General features: G+C 37.2%; 1 protein-coding gene and 1 long non-coding RNA gene across 2 annotated transcripts; one reads left to right on the forward strand and one right to left on the reverse strand.

Annotated features, from left to right (window-relative positions):
• The first annotated feature begins 1,160 nt into the window (after positions 1-1,160).
• On the forward strand, positions 1,161-20,322 carry LOC141843147 (uncharacterized). The gene is given in 10 exon segments (XM_074731183.1): positions 1,161-1,321; positions 1,405-1,506; positions 1,508-1,643; positions 1,810-1,959; positions 14,082-14,139; positions 14,229-14,321; positions 16,863-16,961; positions 19,709-19,800; positions 19,919-19,978; positions 20,059-20,322. Coding segments are annotated over 10 exon segments (1,215 nt in total).
• On the reverse strand, positions 2,429-6,181 carry LOC141843148 (uncharacterized). The gene is made up of 3 exons (XR_012603018.1): positions 6,032-6,181; positions 5,665-5,771; positions 2,429-2,983 (listed from the first exon to the last, which is right to left on the reverse strand). It is a non-coding gene; the product is annotated as an uncharacterized LOC141843148 (long non-coding RNA).
• Positions 20,323-20,968: the final 646 nt, after the last annotated feature.

A 20,968-nucleotide genomic window follows, 5' to 3' on the forward strand; every position in this document is an offset into this window, starting at 1 on the left:
AAATAAAATATATATTTTTTAATATATATTATCAATTTATTATCATAACTAATATTAATATTATTAATTTAATTTATTCTAAAAATAAATTAAATCAAAGATAATATAATAAATATTAATTGGTCATGTTTTATTCCCTCCAAATAAATAAGTTGAATCAAACAATATTAGATTATATTTTACACCTCATAGTCTTAGTTATGTGATTACTTAGTAATCATATACTATTCATAACATTTCATAATTAATATATTTAATTTTAAAAGAATATAGATTAATTTATAAAATATTTTTAATATCATTTAATAATACTAATATTGATTAATTAAATTAAATGTCAATCAAAAGGTTACGTGTTATTGTTTTGTTACAATAACTGTTAATGTTCAACCAAAAGGTTGCTTTTTGAACGTAACCTTTTGATTATTATGATAACTGTTATATATAACATTGTAATAACTATTTTATAACAATTAATCATAATGTACTAAAGAGCAACGTGATAATATACACATAATAGCTGTTATAAATTATAACAACTAATCGTAATTATTATAATAATATTTAAAATAAAAGATATTTTTAAGATAGAATATATGAGTGTTCTTTAAATTTTTTTAAAAAGAAATTAATATTCTTTTCACGATTTGTATAATTTGAATGGTGTTTTTTATTTTTCTCGAATATAAATATAGCAGAGTAAAAAAAATTTAGTGTTTTTTAAATTAAAGTTCTTCCGTAATTGCCGTTCTCCAACAATTATATATAATCCAATTAAACCACCTAAAATAAACCAAATGAATTACCATGTTACAATTATCTCTAGATAAATAGAATGATTTACATAGTAACTCCTCTTTATCATCTACTCCTCTAACTAAAAACGTATGAACACGGATTTATCATTGAGAGAATAATAAATTTTATTTCGATGTTTTTTTCTCTTTTTCATCCAATTAATCATACCATTATTTTTCTCTTCTTCTTCACTTGTTTCTTGATTTGTTTCCCAAGAAACACAAGATTAAAGGAATACAATTATGTACTAGTCTAAGTCAAGCTCGAAGTCTATCGGGTTTTCGCGAGCCGGTCCGTTATATTTCGTCAGTCGGCGGTCCACCGAATCGTTCGTACAGACTGAGAAGTGAGAAGAGAGAGCGATGCTGCTGAGGACCAAATCGCTCCTCCACCTGCCACTCCGCTCGCCGCCCGCCGCCGTCGCCGCCGTCGAATCCCCCTTCATCGTCCGCCGAGCCTATCCTCTAATTCCCGTTTGCGAGTACCGTAGCGGTCGTTCTCGCGACGACTTGCCCTCCTCCAGGTGCGACACATCGCTCTCCCTCCCTTAAACCCTTGATCTACAAGTTTTTTTTATTGCTTAATTTTCTTTTCGGTTTCTCTCAGGTATGAGCATCAGTTGGTGCCTATCAATTGGGGCATCCGCATCGTCCCGGAAAAGAAGGCATATGTCGTGGAGAGGTTTGGGAAATATCAGCGCACACTAGACTCATCTTCTTGTCCCATTCGTCGACCGGATCGCGTACGTGCACTCCCTCAAGGAGGAGGCGATCCCCATTCCTAACCAGTCCGCCATCACCAAGGACAATGTCAGCATCCTCATCGATGGGGTTCTCTATGTTAAGGTCTGCCTTTCTTTGTCTATTCTTTCCGGAAGTTTTTGAGCCGGCCATTCTATCGTGGTTGCAATTTCATGAGGCCGCTAGTAATCTAGTTTAATTTTAAATGCATCGAATTTTATTGTGATGTTTCTACTTGGATCTCCTATAGCTTGCAAATGAAATATTGTAGATTGTCGATCCCATCCTTGCTTCCTACGGCGTGGAGAACCCAGTATATGCCGTAATCCAGTGGGCACAGACGACGATGAGAAGTGAGCTGGGGAAGATCACTCTCGACAAAACGTTTGAGGAAAGGGATGCTCTAAATGAGAACATTGTGGTATGTGTTCCTTTTCCTCCCTATGCGATGCCACCTTTTATGTGGCGAAAATCAGCTTGATAATTGCTTTCTGCGTTTGACTGTACACTTTTCTTTGGAAATGCTATTAAATCTCATGCCTTTACAATCACATGTACTCTTACACTTAATGCGTTGCTGCTCTTCATATCAAAATCAGTGCTTTATATAGCAGCATCCACCATGCGTAAATTTGCAAGTAAAACTGTTGTCATGAAAGGGATTTCAAGATATTGTCAGAGGCCATGAAAGTTGAGGGCGGTGCAGAGGTGAGATGTTTTTCCTCATTACTTTCAGACTTGGTCAGACATCGTGTTGCTTAAATTTTTTTCTTTAGAACTTGATTATGGTCATACTTCTGATTCTAAAAGCTTCTTTGTTTGTCTTCAGGCAGCGAACCTGAGAGTTGCTGAGCGATACATCACAACATTTGGCCGTGCAACAAAGGAGGTAAAACGAAATAATAAAATAATTCATTGAAATCCTTCTACATGGAAGAGTTTCTGATTTACATTCATCTCTTTGCACAGAGAACTACCCTTCTACTTCCGAGTGCTATTGGAAATCCATCTTCCATAATAGCTCCTTCTACTTCCGAGTGCTATTGGAAATCCATCTTCCAATAGCACTCGGAAGTAGAAGGGTAGTTCTCTATGTGCAAAGAGATGAATGTAAATCAGAAACTCTTCCATGTAGAAGGATTTCAATGAATTATTTTATTATTTCGTTTTACCTCCTTTGCTGCACGGCCAAATGCTGTGATGTATCGCTCAGCAACTCTCAGGTTCGCTGCCTGAAGACAAACAAAGAAGCTTTTAGAACCAGAAGTATGACCATAATCAAGTTCTAAAGAAAAAAATTTAAGCAACACGATGTCTGACCAAGTCTGAAAGTAATGAGGAAAAACATCTCACCTCTGCACCGCCCTCAGCTTTCACGGCCTCTGACAATATCTTGAGACCTTGAGCAGTTGCCTGGGACCTAACAAGGATAGCCTCAGCTTCTCCTGGTAAAAGAAGGTAAGGAGAATATTTTAAAAGCTCAACAATGTTGAATTTTGATATTGTAAAAAAGTGTGAACCCTTACAGCAACAATGACATGTTTACACAAAAAAAATCAATGCAATAATAATGAAACTAGAGGTTATAAAGTACAGACCACACCATATAAGCAGTTACATAGATCTCTGTTTTCCTCCTTGTATGTGAATTTTTTTCCCGTTTTAGAGTTTTCTGGTAGCCCTCGTGTGTTTGTATGTCATATTTCGCTATTAGATTAGAAACTGATTGAGGGGACCTAAATCCTGCTAACAGATTCAGCATTAAAAACAGCAAAAATTATGGTGGCCAGCGAAGACAGTATATCTTAAAGGGTCAACTAAAATTAATAGCAATGATCATATTACTGTTTGAGATCATGGTAAAGTATAAACTACAATCTAGTGGTCATAAATGTGCATATCCTAGTCTCATTCATGTAGAAGAGGTCAGGGCTCAAACAAAATGAAGTAAGCAGTTTATCTGGTAGTTCAAAATAACTGAAGATAAGACATACAAAATCCATGAGGTAAACTTTTAAAAATGGCTCACTACAATGGAGACTCATGAAGAGATTATTTCCTTACTATAGACACGAAGATGCATCATGCACAGACCCAGGTGGATTTCTGTCTATGGTTCTTGATATTATAATCTAGATATTTCTGGGCCCTAGGAAGATACTACCCTGTGGACCTAAAGCAACTGAACCAGTAGGCTTGAAAACTGGCATCAGCAGAACAGGCAGCCAACTCATGACTTCACATTTAAATTGAAAAATGAAAAAGAACAAAATCCAAAGAAAATCAAACTTAATATCAAGAACCAAAATTTATCCTTTAATTGTATTACAAATTGATGTCACAACTAAATCAACTTCATGCAACTAATGACATAATAAAAATTCATCAATGATCATCATTTTCAATGATATATTTCTTCAATCGTTGCACTTTTACCATGTTTTCAAACTTCAGCACTACATGACTTACAATGAATTTACACAATTGATTTTTCCATCATACAATTGTTGGTTTTCCTACTAATTTTTGCATGTATAGCTTTTTCCATACTAATACTTCATCTAAAATTTATTTGCATGACCTGGCCATGCCTAGCTGTAGAAAAGCATGCTCCCATAAGATAGTAAAACAACTGTTAATATTGACAAAATGCCAAAAATACAGTTGCTTTCAGATTCAATTATCGAGATTTGTGAATGTGATATTCATTGAGAAATGGGATGATCTAAATAGGAATAAAGAGGTAGCTTGGTGTACGAAGCTCTCGATAAGGCAGGTCCTAAGGAAGAGTTGGACTACATTGGATCTATTATATGTAGTCTTATCTTGCATTGCAAAATGTTATTTTCACGACTCGAATTCATGACCACCATGTCACATGACAACAATTTTACTGTTGCGACAAGGCTCCCCTTCATGATCTAGATATGAATAAAAAATAAGATTTCCAAAGATGTGAAATGCAAAAGTGAAGAGAAGGCTATGCTCACCTAATGTTACTTAGGCTCTCATTGTCTAACCTTGTTTTGCAACATAGACAGTAAAGCTTTAATGCAAAGCTTGAAAGTGTAACCATATCACTTTTCTAACAACTATTTCGAGAAAAAACTTATTATAAGTTAACAGTTCTTTTACTATGCTAGGACAATCCAAACCATTTTAAGATAAATATCTATGCATGTGACCTCTTCTATTTACCTCAAGTTACAGCTATGTATCCAACTATACACGATCTCAATGTGCCAATAGGATAAGGCCAAAATTTCAATGTGGATGGATTGAAGTGTCACAATCTCCCCACTTAATGCTTACACTTCAAGGCCCATTTCTAAAGAATCAAATCTCAGTCGATGCAATATGAGACCCAATGGTTGTCCTACTAGCCATTCACTATTGAATATTTGGATTCTAACAACAAGAAGAGGAAAAAGTCCATTATGATAACAATGCTGAAACAAAGCCCGATCTGAAAATTCAATGTGGTCTAACATGCTTAAAGCCAACTTGATCACAATTAAGTCATCTAGACTTATGCATACTAACACAGCTAATTAACAATAAAAGACAGCCCAGTGCACAAAGCTCCTGCCAACGCAAGATCCAAAGGAAGGGTCAAACCACATTGGGTTTATTGTACATCTATTAATATTGTGGTGTTGCAAAAGGAAATAAAGAATAAATGGAAATCATACATGAGGAATTATTAGAAGATTGGAGAAGGAAATGGGCATTGACTGATTAACTGGGTAAACAAGAGAATTACAATTTCCAACAGAATCTATACAATTAGAAAACACTTCAGATGTTAGGGCAAAAGTAGGTGTCCTTCAAAAAAGTCTCATCACATGAATTTTATTGATTTTGAATATATATGTGTATATAATAATTATTTTGTCGGGTTTTGTAGAAGAAAGAACTACCTAATAATTATATCTATGTGATAACGTTTTATAGTGTCAGAACTTATAAAAGTGTGACACGAGAATTTCCTAAGCTCTGAGTTATAACCTTTTCAATGGAAAGGTTAAAATTCTTTTGGAATGCTGAAAAAATACACAAATATTCCCAACCAAACTAAGATAAAAACATAAACGCATATAAGAAGACGCGGCAGGATTCAGAATACCAGTATAGGACTTGTCCTTGGAGGAAAAATGCCTTCGCTCACGCTCTTCTAGCTCCTCCCGGAGGTTCCTCTTCTGCAACTCATTCTGTGTATCTTGTCCCTCTTTCCTGCAGTCATATATACATCATTCATTCTCCACAAGAAACAGGACAAAATATCTCACATAATACTTCTTCAAAAAGCGAGCAAAATGATCATTCTTGCCCTAAAATTTCGTCCATAAAAATTCTAAAATCAACGAACGTAAACTTCAATTTTGATTCAATTCCGACGCATCTAACTCCACCCGTGACTGCTGTCCCGCAAAGACATCGTAATTTGAGACGACGGTTAGGGTTTACTTAAAGGGCACAAAGAGAGTAATCACCTGGGCTTGAGGGAGGTGTGGGAGGCAAGGTCACGGGAGGAGTACTTCTGCGACGGACCGAAGATCCGGGTGCCACCCTGCTCGTTACCTCCCTTCGCCGGCGCCCACGTCGGACGCGCCGCCGTGTCCTCTTCTTTTGCTCGCGCTTTAGGAGATGATTAGCCTGCGATACAACGCCCGAGTCGCGTTGAAACGCTATTGTAGGAGAGGCGGTTTAGGAGTTAAAAGGAACTGATATGAATGTTCGAAATGGGTCGGGCTGCTCTTCAAATTTTTAGATTTTTTTAATAATTTCTAAAAATTAGAATTCACGTGGCTGTTTAAAAAATATAACAAATATATATTATTTTATTCTGTTTGCTTAATTTTATCATTTTTTTAATATAACATTTTTTAACTAAAATGATTGTATGTCTGTTTAAATGTGAATATTAAAGTAGATGGGCAAATAAGAATAAAATAATTAAATTTGATAGAAAAATAGAAGTAAAATGACAAAATATAATAAAGAACACCTAACTTCATATTTTTATCTAAAATATTATTATTCCAACTTCATTATAATAATTTTGATTAAAACTGATAAAATGCATCTACAACTTTAAATCTTAAATTTTAAAATTATTTTAATATTAATAAAAAATTAATATTAATATTAAAAACTGGCAAGTTGGTTATGATTTCAATTCATAAAAAACTATCGAATTAGTAGTTGACCATTGATTCGGCCTACCGATTTAAGGTTTTTTTGTATGATCGTTGGAAACTAATGGTTCTGACTATTAACGGTTCTAGCTGTTAAAGGATTTTTTTTTTCAATGATTGAGATCATTTGACTATTTTTTTTATCAAATGACTATGTTTTAATATATATTACTCTTCAAACTTTATAAATAAAAAACTCATTTCTTTATTTTCATATATATCTTCTTTATTTTCATTCTCAATTTCGTAGAGAATCTCTACGTACTTTCAAATCCAATTCTACACCCTTTCAACTTTCACTTTCGAATTTCGATTACAATAGAAGGATGCCGAGGAGCTTCATCATCTCAATCTCGGAGGGACAGGAAAATAGTGAATTCGAATGAGGAACTCAATCTCAACATTCAATCTACAGATGATAAGATCGAGCAACTTCCAACACCCGAAACATAAGAAAGTATCGATGCAATTACTTCCAAGGTTCAAAAAGTTTCTCTTTTAAAATCTTCTATTTTTACTAAATATTTTAAGAATGTTATTTTTCCGTCGAGATAATTATGTGCAAAATATAAGTATTGCAATGCTTTCTATAAATGTCAAGTCGACAACGACTATAGGTCATTGAAACGACACTTATAAACAAAGTAGAAGCATCCAATGGAATATGGAATCGACCGTTCTCAAACACAACGATCTCGATTTTTCACTAGTGAAAGTATTAATTCTGATTTATTTTCAATATAAAAAATTATTATTATTTGTTTTATATAAATTATTAATAATACTAATATATATATATATATATATATAGAGGAATTTGATCTGCCGCGCGACAAATCCCTGCGCACCCGTCCGCGACTCCGGCTTCTCCTCCGACGTTCGCCGCTTCTCCGCCACTGTTCACCGTCGTCCGGCCACCAACGGCCGCCGGACCGGATGCGTTGGAAGGCCAACTCGCCGGCGCTCCGGAAGGGCCCGGATTCCAGCCGGATTGTGGTCGGAATCCGGCTGAAATCCGGCCAGAAACGCGACAGAGCGTCTGTTGGGTGATTCCGGCGGAAATCGTCCGGAATCCGGCCGAATCACGGCTGGAGACTGCAGTCGACGCGCCGGCGCCGGGCGCGTCGACCGCGGCCAGTCTCCGACCGTGATTCGGTCGGATTCCGGCCGCGGTTGACGCGCCCGACGCCGGCGCGTCGACCTCGGCCGGTCTCCGACCGTGATTCGGCCGGATTCCGGCCGATTTCCGCTGAAAGCGCCGAACAGATCCTCTGTCGCGTTTCTGGCCGGATTTTGGCCAGATTTCGGCCACAATCCGGCCGGAATCCGATGCCAATGTGTGCGCCGTCGAGTTGCGCTTCCAACGAGTCCGAAATTGCGGCCAACGGTGATCGGACGGCGACGAACGGCGACGATGAACGAAGGGAGGTCGGCTGTCGCGCACGCTGGCGCGCGGCGTTTGTCGCGCGGCAGATCACTTCTCTCTCTCTCTCTCTCTCTCTCTCTCTCTCTATATATATATATATATATATATATATATATATAATTAGTAATATCTTCACACAACACTAATATGCGTAGTTGTAACTTGACGTTAATATATATAAGTGGTCACTGTTAGTACAGGAAGCACCAAATGATCAAACCTTGATTTTGATGATGGCACGAGGTTCAAGTTAAGTATGTATTGTGTACTGATATGCTTATCTAGTGTGCAGGGAGCACAAGAAAGTCTTAGTCGAGGTTAGGCAAAGCAAGTCCTAGTTGAGGCTAGACAAAAGTAAGTCCTGGTTTGGAGGATCATGCAGAAGTCTTAGCAAGATCAAGTGCACCAGGTGCAAGTCCAAGCAGATCAGGAGGACCAGATGCATAGCAGAAATCTAGGCAGGTCAGGAGAACCAGATGTGTTGTGGAAGTCTAGGCGGTTAAGTGGATCAATAGGCCTAACAGCAAATCCTGGGAGCCGATGGTCAAGGCTAAGCGGGAAGTCCAACAAGTCTGGAAAAATCAAGTAAATTCTCTCAATTGCAGTGGGTAAGGGCGCGTTCCCAGAGTGGAACAGTAGGCGTCGGTCTAACCCAGGGTTTCACTGGAAACCCAAAGTTAAGACCACTTAACAGTTCAAAAACTGTTAATCCTTTTCTGTAACTTTGATTTTTGCACTAACTTGTAATGTAGGATTAGAGAGGTGGGAACTTTGATTCCGAGCGACCTTATCCGGAATCCAAGCGATCGGTGGTCCAGGCGCTCGAATTGTCGATCCAAGCGATTGGACGTCAGCGAACCAGACTAGCGAAGCAGTGAGGTAGTATTGTCCCAGTGGTCGGGACACCTCAGCTTCTAGGTGCCTGGGTTTGGATAAACGCAGCGGCGGCCAAAGTTCATCGGGAACCTCCACGTCAACACGCAAGTGCTCGGAAAGGAAATACAAGCGCCTAGAAGTACCGAGTCAGAAGCGTCGATGGCGGATCGGCGGACATCATAGAGGAGCCTGGAAAGGAGTTCCAGGTGTCCAGAAAACTTTATAAAAAACCTTCGACAAAAGGCCTCAGGACATCAATTGAATTCATTCCATAGCAAGCCGACGGCAGTCTGCACGCGAACGATCACCCTGGAAGTCATTGTAACGCCAGAGTTTTGCACCGCAAGTCTTTATCTTATTTTCCGATTATTAGGTAGAGTAGCAGCCTGTGGTTGTGCACCAAGTAAAAAAATTTGTGTCTTCTTGTGTTCATGATTTTCATTTCTGCTACAACTTGATCTTTGTTTTAGTCTAATTCACGAATGAACGAACGTACTCAACGAATTTATGAAATCAAGAAAACGCTATAAGATAGCACTATTCATCCCCTCTAGCACTCTCTTCGATCCAACAGTCACATCCATGGATTTTTTTTCTTAAAATGGTTTCAATTGTCTTGATATAGTAAAAGAAATGTTAACTTATAATAAGTTTTTCCTTGAAATAGTTGTTAGAAAAGTGATATGGTTACCCGCTGAAGCTTTGCATTATCACTTTATTATAAGGAAGGAGTTTATTAGTGAATTGTCTATACGTAAACGATCAAAGATCGTGGGTCTTGAAGTAGCAGTTTGTGGCTGTGAACCAAGTAAAAAAATTTGTGTCTTCTTGTGTTCGTGATTTTCATTTCCATTACAACTTGATCTCTGTTTTAGTCTAATTCACGAACGGACGAACGTACTCAATGAATTTATGAAAATCGAGAAAATACTATAAGATAATGCTACTGACCCCTCTTCTAGTGCTCTCTTCGATTCTACAGTCACATCCATGAATCTTTTTTTTAAAAATGGTTTCGATTGTCCTGATATAGTAAAAGAAATGTTAACTTCTAATAAGTTTTTCCTCGAAATAGTTGTTAGAAAAGTGATATGGTTACCCGCTCAAGCTTTGCATTATCACTTTACTGTGTATGTTGCACAACAAGGTCAGACAATGAGAGCCTAAGAAACGTTAGATCAGATGAGCATGGCTTTCTCTTCACTTTTGCATTTCACATCTTTGAAAATTTTCTTTTTTATTCGTATAATAATAAAATTATTGTCATATGATCTAATGGTCACGAATCATAGAAATAACTTTTACAATATAAGATAAAATTATATATAATAGATTCAATATGATCCGATTCTTATCTAAGATTCACGGTGACGAAAACTTCATATACCAGATTGCCCTTTTATTCATATCTAGATCATCCCAGTTCACAATGAATATCGCATTCACAAATCTAGATAATTGTATTTTTGGCATTTTATCAATATTTATAGTCGTTTTGCTATCTTATGGGTGCATATGCTTTTCTACAGCTAGGCATGACCAGGTCATGCAAATAAATTTTAGATGAAGTATTAGTGTGGAAAAAGCTATACATGCAACAATTAGTAGGAAAACCAACAATTATACTATGGAAAAATCAATTTTGTAAATTCATTGTAAGTCATGTAGTGCTGAACCGTTTCAATTCTAATAGTGAAATATGACATACAAAGATTCATGGAAGAAGTACCATATACAAACATATGAGGGCTACCAGAAAACTTTAAGTGTGTTTGGTTGGAGGTTATCCGTGATTACCTTAGTTATGTGATTATCTAGTAATCACATAACCAAGGTTATAGGGAATAAAATATAACCTAATGTTGTTTGATTTAATCCGAGGTAATGAGACAAAACCTTGTTTGTTTGAAAGTTTTAATACATTAATACTTACTTTAATATTTACTATATTACCCCTAATTCAATTATAATCAAATTTTATAAATAAATTAATTTAATATTTAATTTGTTGTCTTTGTTTGCAACAAATAAACAAACAATATTTTTCGTTTGCTTAAATAACATTGGCGATTAGATCATTGACTTGAAAGTAGAACTTTCACCATAAATTCAAAAAAGATTGTATATATGACATAAAAACATGATATTTTTCCCTTTGTGACACAAATTTGCATGTTTTGATTATCTTGTGCTTAAATATTCATAAGATGAAAAAGATATAATAATTGTGTTGTAGATGAAGTTTATATAACAAGAGGACTTGGAACCACAGCCACGAGCGCAACACTCCAGTTATACAACATAAAGGCCACCATCAAACTTCCTATTCCAGAGAAGCATGGCCAAAAACAAACTTAGAAATGCAGCCACGTGAGTGCAACACTCAAGTTTATACAACATAAAGATTACTAGGGAGTATTCATTTTGTTCACTTGCATATTAAATTGCACGTTGTTGCTTTAGCTTGATAGTATCCATGTGTCATCAATCCCAGGGACCTGCAGAAAAAGAATCAAGTTATTTCCTGCAGCCTCAAACTTGGATTTCCATTGAGCCTCATACGCCTCCTGAAATATGTCCTTAAACCTGTGTTGCGAGAATGTTTAGGTCAACAAACTTCACAAACATCAAATTATCACAGTATTGCAGGAGCAACAGCCTCAGCGAAAGCATGAATTGACTACACAATTCATGAAAGATGAGGAATCAGAATATACTTTAACTCATACATAACATGCAAAAATCAGTATTATAGATAGACAATGCCACCCCACCAGCACCTGTGAACTTAAACACTTCTAACTCAATTTGCTCCTCTTTTCCCTCTGGGCAAAATAAAAGAAACATGAAGCAGAGTCCAGGAAGCATGAACATGTACACAAATGAATTAATATGATAGTCAGATAGATGTGGCATCTCCTATTTGTATGGTCAACTGCTTGTTTGGATTGTCCAAGTGAATCAAAACAAAGAAGGTTGTTCCTATACCAAGTATATGAATCCACCACATTGAACTGGAAGAGCAAATATTTAAAAGTGATTTTGATGCCAAGTTATACTTAGCACTAGGGAAACAGTTGTTCCACAAAGCAAACATCTTGATCATAGAGTTCCGTATGAGATACAGAAGAGAAGAGTAAACATTTGGGCATAACTAGAGCCCAGATAGACAGATAGCAGATATATCCGCTAGAACACAAGCCGTGCAAGGGGTTAAATACAGAAATACTGCTGCTGTTTGTGAGAGAAAGCATGCATTTTGAGGAAATTATATTTGTTTCAGCAGAGAAAGGATTCACCTGCGAGGAAGCAGCAGGGGTAAAGGAGCTAGCGATTTTTGAAGCTTGGCTTCTACTCCAAGCGGCTTGCAAACCGCTCGACCTTGGCGTCGCTGAGATTAATCCCCACCATGGCCTCCCCAAGGCCGGAGCTGCATCATGAGGGCGGCGTCGACAGGGGTGGCCACTCCGCTGGCGGCGAAGTGGACGACGGGTAGCCTTCCGAGCTGCTTGGTCTGCATGACGAGGTCATAAGGGGCAGCGATGCGCTTGGCGAAGGTGAAGACCTCATCGTCATCCATGTTGCGCAGCGAGCGAATTTCGCCCATGACAGAACGGACGTGGCGAATGGCCTCGATGATGTTCCCGGTGCTGGCCTCTCCCTTGGTGCGGATCATGGCAGCGCCCTCGCGGATGCGGCGGAGGGCCTCGCCGAGGTCGCGACAGCGGCACAGAAGGGCACGCAGAAGTCGTGCTTGTTGATGTGGTTCTGGTCGTCGGCGGGGGCTAGAGTTTCGCTCGCGCGATCGGGTTTCGCTTTCAAACTTTGAAGGTTAATTTTGTAAAGAAAATTTTCTTAATTTCGGAATAAAAAAAAATCTAAGTTTTTCTTAGTTATCCAATTCCGGGTTGGATGCCCTCTTTTTGCTGACATATACTGATGTGTCGGGCATGGAGGATTACTTGGGAATCGTTGATTACCTAAATCAAATAAGGTTTTGATTAATAACTTTGGATAGATAACCAAGGTAATCATGGATAACCCTTAACCAAACGCACTTTAAAACGGGAAAAAAAAATATCACATATAAGGAGGAAAATGATTATCCATTTAACTGCTTATATGGTGTGGTCTATTATTTTATAGCCTCTAGTTTCATTATTAGAGCATCCGCAACGCGCGTTAATCGCGCGTTAATAGGGTGATGTGGAAGAAAGAGAAAAGGACATGGAAGAGTGAGAGAGGAGAGAGATATTTAACACGTTTAGAACATTGAACATGTTAATCGGGACAGTGAATGGGTCCCACGTAGTGCGCCGTTGAATTTTTATACGGGGGTCGATCAATTGATCGACCACATGTGGTGGTGGTCGATCAGGTGGTCGACCACCAAAGTGACGTGACCACATCCATTGCAGTTGCTCTTATTACATTGTTTTTTTTTGTATAAACATGTCACTGCTGCGGTCAGGGTTCACTCTTTTTGACAATCTAAAAATTCAACATTTGTTGAGCTTCTAAAAGATTCACCTTTTTTTATCAGGAGAAACTGAGGCTCTCCTTGTTAGGTCCCAGGCAACTGTTCAAGGTTTCAAAATATTGCAGAGGCCATAAAAGTTGAGTGCGGCACTGGCGTAAGTAAAAATTTAATTAAATCGATGGAATTCATCGAATTTAAAATGTTGATTCAATTATTTCAAAATTTTAATTCTTTTTTTAAAAAAAATTAATTAATTCAGTTCGATTTCAATTTTAAAATTTTTATTTGATTAAATCGGATTAATCAATATAAAAAAATAATTTATATACCAACCCAATTAATTTACAGTTTGTTTTTTACTCCACGAACTGCTTTATTTCTTGTCTTAAGCATATTATAGAGATAATTTGGGTAGCACCTTTCATTGAGTTATCTGGTAATAAGTCCATTTGATAGGCTTAGGTTTGCTAGCAGTGCAGTTGTGCCTGTGATTACAAAACTGCAATTATTAGTTTATTTTTCATTTTTTCTTTTACTTGTACCCATCCTTTGTCCTTCCACAGAGAGCAATCAATGAGGCTGCTTCTGATTGGGGTCTTAAATGCCTGCGTTATGAAATCCGTAAGTTGAATGATTTATTTATCTATTTTGTTTGTGTTGTTGAGCTACTATTGCTTTCTTTGTAAATTCAAGTTGCTATCTTTCTGAAGGGGATATATCTCCACCACCTGGAGTCAAGGCAGCTATGGAGATGCAAGCTGAAGCAGAAAGAAGAAAACGTGCTCAGGTTCTTGAATCTGAAGGTACTCGTGTACTGCACTAACACTACAAAAAAAATATCGATTAGCGACCGAAAATTCGGTCGCTAAATTCAATTAGCGACCGATTCAAAAAATCGCAAAAATTTTCGTCGTAAATGGATTTAGCGACCGATTTCAAATTCGGTCGCTAATTAGCGACGGAATCTGAATTCGGTTGCTAATTAACGACCGAATATAATTTCGGTCGCTAATTAGCAACAGAAATTATATTCGATCGCTAATTAACAATCGAAATTGGATTCGGTCGCTAAATATTAACAACCGAATATAATTTCAGTCGCTAAATTCTTCCCTTGTCGTCCGATTCAAAAAAAAAACCAACCCAATTAAATTTTCGTCGCTAAAATAGCGACTGAATTTACATTTCGGTCGCTAAATAGCGACTAAATTTTAACTTCAGTCGTAAATTTGCGACTGAAAAATTTTTGGTCGCTAAATAGCGATCGAATTTATAATTCGGTCGCTAAATAGCGACCGAACAAATTCAGTCGCTATTTAAAACTGCAATTATTAGTTTATTTTTCATTTTTTCTTTTACTTGTACCCATCCTTTGTCCTTCCACAGAGAGCAATCAATGAGGCTGCTTCTGATTGGGGTCTTAAATGCCTGCGTTATGAAATCCGTAAGTTGAAGGATTTATTTATCTATTTTGTTTGTGTTGTTGAGCTACTATTGCTTTCTTTGTAAATTCAAGTTGCTGTCTTTCTGAAGGGGATATATCTCCACCACCTGGAGTCAAGGCAGCTATGGAGATGCAAGCTGAAGCAGAAAGAAGAAAACGTGCTCAGGTTCTTGAATCTGAAGGTACTCGTGTACTGCACTAACACTACAAAAAAAATATCGATTAACGACCGAAAATTCGGTCGCTAAATTCAATTAGCGACCGATTCAAAAAATTGCAAAAATTTTCGTCGTAAATGGATTTAGCAACCGATTTCAAATTCGATCGCTAATTAGCGACGGAATCTGAATTCGGTCGCTAATTTTAACGACGAAATCTGAATTCGATCGCTAATTAGCGACCGAATATAATTTCGGTCGCTAATTAGCGATCGAATCCAATTTCGGTCACTAATTAGCGATTGAACTCAATTTCGGTCGCTAATTAGCGACCGAAATTATATTCGATCGCTAATTAGCGACCGAAATTATATTCGATCGCTAATTAGCGATCGAAATTGGATTCGGTCGCTAAATATTAACGACCGAATATAATTTCAGTCGCTAAATTCTTCACTTATCGTCCGATTCAAAAAAAAAACCAACCCAATTAAATTTTTGTCGCTAAAATAGCGACTGAATTTACATTTCGGTCGCTAAATAGCGACTGAATTTTAACTTCGGTCGTAAATTTGCGACTGAAAAATTTTTGGTCGCTAAATAGCGATCGAATTTATAATTCGGTCGCTAAATAGCGACCGAACAAATTCAGTCGCTATTTAAAACTGCAATTATTAGTTTATTTTTCATTTTTTCTTTTACTTGTACCCATCCTTTGTCCTTCCACAGAGAGCAATCAATGAGGCTGCTTCTGATTGGGGGGTCTTAAATGCCTGTGTTATGAAATCCGTATGTTGAAGGATTTATTTATCTATTTTGTTTGTGTTGTTGAGCTACTATTGTTTTCTTTGTAAATTCAAGTTGCTGTCTTTCTGAAGGGAATATATCTCCACCACCTGGAGTCAAGGCAGCTATGGAGATGCAAGCTGAAGCAGAAAGAAGAAAACGTGCTCAGGTTCTTGAATCTGAAGGTACTCGTGTACTGCACTAACACTACAAAAAAAATATCGATTAGCGACCGAAAATTCGGTCGCTAAATTCAATTAGCGACCGATTCAAAAAATCGTAAAAATTTTCGTCGTAAATGGATTTAGCGACCGATTTCAAATTCGGTCGCTAATTAGCGACGGAATCTGAATTCGATCGCTAATTTTAGCGACGGAATCTGAATTCGATCGCTAATTAGCGACCGAAATTGGATTCGGTCGCTAAATATTAACGACCGAATATAATTTCAGTCGCTAAATTCTTCCCTTGTCGTCCGATTCAAAAAAAAACCAACCCAATTAAATTTTCGTCGCTAAAATTGCGACTGAATTTACATTTCGGTCACTAAATAGCGACTGAATTTTAACTTCGGTCGTAAATTTGCGACTGAAAAATTTTTGGTCGCTAAATAGCGATCGAATTTATAATTCGGTCGCTAAATAGCGACCGAACAAATTCAGTCGCTAAATAGCGACCGAACAAATTCAGTCGCTAAATAGCGACTGAAATGTAAATTCAGTCGCTAATTTAACGACCGAAATATTTTCGATCGCTAAATCCGTCGCTAATCATGGGTTTTTTTGTAGTGTAAGTAATATCCTTTGTCGTAAAAGGTTGTTTGTAGCATGCTATTGTGGATTGGTTTATGTACAATCATAATTAATCTTGTCAAAGTATCAATTCAATTGGAACTTTGCATCATTAGTCTGCCATCGTTCCATTTCAGTTAAAACACTGAAACTTATCTTTAACAGGAGAGAGACAAGCTCACATCAACATTGCGGATGGGAAGAAAAATTCAGTGATACTACAATCAGAAGCAGCAATGATGGACCAGGTTAACAGGGCAAAAGGTACTTTTGATAAGATAGGTTTAGCCTATTTCGTCAGATGAACTATGTTACCATGATATGTAAGCAATTATTTTTATGAATTTGTCGCCTTTTTTAAAAGAAAGATTCTTGGTTCGCTCTTGTTGCAATAAACTCATAAAAGAATAAGTTTGATTGAGACTCAGAGCTGAATGCAAACCTATAGCTTAGGAAATTCTCGTGTCACACTTTCAGAAGTTGACACTATAAAAACGTTATCACATAGATATAATGATTAGGTAGTTCTTTGTTCTACAAAACCCACCAGAATAATTATTATATACACATATATATTCAAAATCAATAAAATTCATGTGATGAGACTTTTTTTGAAGGACACCTACTTTTGCCCTAACATCTGAAGTGTTTTCTAATTGTATATATTCTGTTGGAAATTGTAATTCTCTTGTTTACCGAGTTAATCAGTCAATGCTCATTTCCTTCGCCAATCTTCTAATAATTCCTTATGTATGATTTCCATTTATTCTTTATTTCCTTTTGCAACACCACAATATTACTAGACGTACAATAGATCCAATGTGGTTCGACTCTTTCTTTGGATCCTACACTGGCAGGAGCTTTATGCACTGGGTTGTCCTTTCTTGTTAACTAGCTGTGTTAGTATGCATAAATCTAGATGACTTGATTGTGATCAAGTTGGCTTTAAGCATGTTAGACCACGTTGAATTTTCGGATCGGGCTTTGTTTCAGCATTGTTATCACAATGGACCTTATCCTCTTCTTGTTGTTAGAATCCAAATATTCAATAGTGAATGGCTAGTGGGGCAACCATTGGGTCTCATATTGCATCGAGTGAGATTTGATTCTTTAGAAATGGGCCTTGAAGTGTAAGTATTAAGTGGGGAGATTGTGACACTTCAATTCATCCACATTGAAATTTTGGCCTTATCCTATCGGCACATTGAGATCATGTATAGTTGGATACATAGCTGTAACTTGAGGTTAATATAAGAGGTCACATGCATAGATTTTTTTCTTAAGATGGTTTGGATTGTCCTAGCATAGTAAAAGAATTGTTAACTTATAATAAGTTTTTTCTCGAAATAGTTGTTAGAAAAGTGATATTGGTTACACTTTCAAGCTTTGCATTAAAGTCTTACTGTGTATGTTGCACAACAAGGTTAGACATCCAGAGCCTAAGAAAAGTAAGCTTAGGTGAGCATAGCCTTCTCTTCACTTTTGCATTTCACATCTTTGGAAATCTTCTTTTTTATTCATATCTAGATCATGAAAGGGAGCCTTATTGCAACAGTAAAATTGTTGTCATGTGACATGGTGGCCATAGGTTCAAGTCGCGAAAATAACATTTTGCAATGCAAGATAAGATTACATATAATAAATCCAATGTAGTCCAACCCTTCCCTAGGACTTGCATTAAAAGGAGCTTCGTACACCGGACTACCCCTTTATCCCTATCTAGATCATCCCATTTCTCAATGAATATCACATTCACAACTCTGGATAATTGAATCTGAAAGCAACTGTATTTTTGGCATTTTGTCAATATCAACAGTCATTGTACAATCTTATGGGAGCAATATGCTTTTCTACAGCCAGGCATGGCCAGGTCATGCAAATAAATTTTAGATGAGGTATTAGTATGGAAAAAGCTATACATGCAAAAATTAGTAGGAAAACCAACAATTGTATGATGAAAAAATCAATTGTGTAAATTCATTGTAAGTCATGTAGTGCTGAAGTTTGAAAACATGGTAAAAGTATAATGATTGAAGAAATATATCATTGAAAATGATGATCATTGAAGAATTTTTATATATGTCATTAGTTGCATGAAGTTGATTTAGTTGTGACATCAATTTGTAATACAATTAAAGGATAAATTTTGGTTCTTGATATTAAGTTTGATTTTCTTTGGATTTTGTTCTTTTTCATTTTTCAATTTAAATGTGAAGTCATGAGTTGGCTGACTTTTCTGCTGATGCTAGTTTTCAAGCCTACTAGTTCAGTTGCTTTAGGTCCACAGGATAATATCTTCCTACAACCCAGAAATATCTAGATTATAATATCAAGAACCATAGACAGAAATCCACCTGGGTCTGTGCATGATGCATCTTCGTGTCTATAGTAAGGAAATAATCTCTTCATGAGTCTCCATTGTAGTGAGCCATTTTTAAAAGTTTACCTCATGGATTTTGTATGTCTTATCTTCAGTTATTTTGAACTACCAGATATACTGCTTACTTCATTTTGTTTGAGCCCTGACCTCAACTTCTACATGAATGAGACTAGGATATGCACACTTATGACCACTAGATTGTAGTTTAAACTTTACCATGATCTCAAACAGTAATATGATCATTGCTATTAATTTTAGTTGACCCTTTAAGATATACTGTCTTCGCTGGCCACCATAATTTTTGCTGTTTTTAATGTTGAATCTGTTAGCAGGATTTAGGTCCCCTCAATCAGTTTCTAATCTAATAGCGAAATATGACATACAAACACACGAGGGCTACCAGAAAACTCTAAAATGGGGAAAAAAATCACATACAAGGAGGAAAATGGAGATCTATGTAACTGCTTATTATGGTGTGGTCTGTACTTTATAACCTCTAGTTTCATTGTTATTGCATTGATTTTTTTTGTGTAAACATGTCATTGTTGCTGTAAGGGTTCACACTTTTTTACAATATCAAAATTCAACATTGTTGAGCTTTTAAAATATTCTCCTTACCTTCTTTTATCAGGAGAAGCTGAGGCTATCCTTGTTAGGTCCCAGGCAACTGCTCAAGGTCTCAAGATATTGTCAGAGGCCATAAAAGCTGAGGGCGGTGCAGAGGTGAGATGTTTTTCCTCATTACTTCCAGATGGTCAGACATCGGGTTGCTTAAATTTTTTCCTTAAAACTTGATTATGATCATACTTCTGATTCTAAAAGCTTCTTTGTTTGTCTTCAGGCAGCGAGCCTGAGAGTTGCTGAGCAATACATCACAGCATTTGGCCGAGTAGCAAAGGAGGTAAAACGGAATTATAAAATAATTCATTGAAATTCTTTTACATGGAAGAGTTTCTGATTTATATTCATCTCTTTGCACAGGGAACTACCCTTCTACTTCCGAGTGCCATTGGAAATTCATCTTCCATGATAGCTCAGGCTCTAGCAATCTACAAACAACTAAATCCTGCCAGTCGCTCTACTCCCTCTGCCGAGAGTTCCCAGTCAGAAACCTCATTAGATAACAAAACCAACACTGACCCTGTAATTGATGGGGTTGGAACTTACAGAAACAAGGCAACGGATGCAATTCCTCCTGATCCTAGTGGAAAAATATTCTCCCTCCAAAGTCCACCAAGGGATTGACGGGCGGGAGCAGCTGGTCAGGGCCTAGATGCTTGCAGTTGAAGGTATGCGGTTCGAGGCTCATGGCGCACATGAGATAACATCAAAATGTGTCATGTTTCCAATTCCTCGAGCAACTATGCCCTGGCCAGTCCCGCATTCACCGTGATTTACTCCCCTTCATACTTGTGGGGCCGGGGTGGGGGGGCCGCTAGGTTGGCGGTTCCAACCTTTGCAGTAGTCTTGTTTTAGAATCAAAATCATTTTTTGCAAAGTCACAGAAGCATGACCTTCTGGTTCTGATGTAGTTTTGGCATATGTTTACTTCCTTGATGAGGTCTAATCTAGAGCCTCAACTCACAGGCAGCATCTGAATGCGCTGTGGAAAGGGTCTGATCATACAATAATAGTGTTGATTGTTTCGTTTACTTTTCATATACAATGGAGTTTCATTGCTCTTACTATAAATTCTCATAAGCAGGAAGATGATTGGCGATGAGCTTATTGGAGCCTCATTTGTTAGCTTCAATGATTAGCTAGCAAACTTGCTGACTATATATATATATATATATATATATATATGACTACTTGTAGTATCATGAATTTGTGTGTAATCTTTTTCTTTGATCAATGCACCGAAGCAGCGGTTTGCTCGATATAATGTTGC

This window comes from Curcuma longa, chromosome 12 (genome assembly GCF_044706935.1).
Source record: "Curcuma longa cultivar G26 ecotype Majalengka, Jawa Barat chromosome 12, ITB_CL_G26_1.1, whole genome shotgun sequence".
Lineage (NCBI taxonomy): Eukaryota > Viridiplantae > Streptophyta > Magnoliopsida > Zingiberales > Zingiberaceae > Curcuma > Curcuma longa.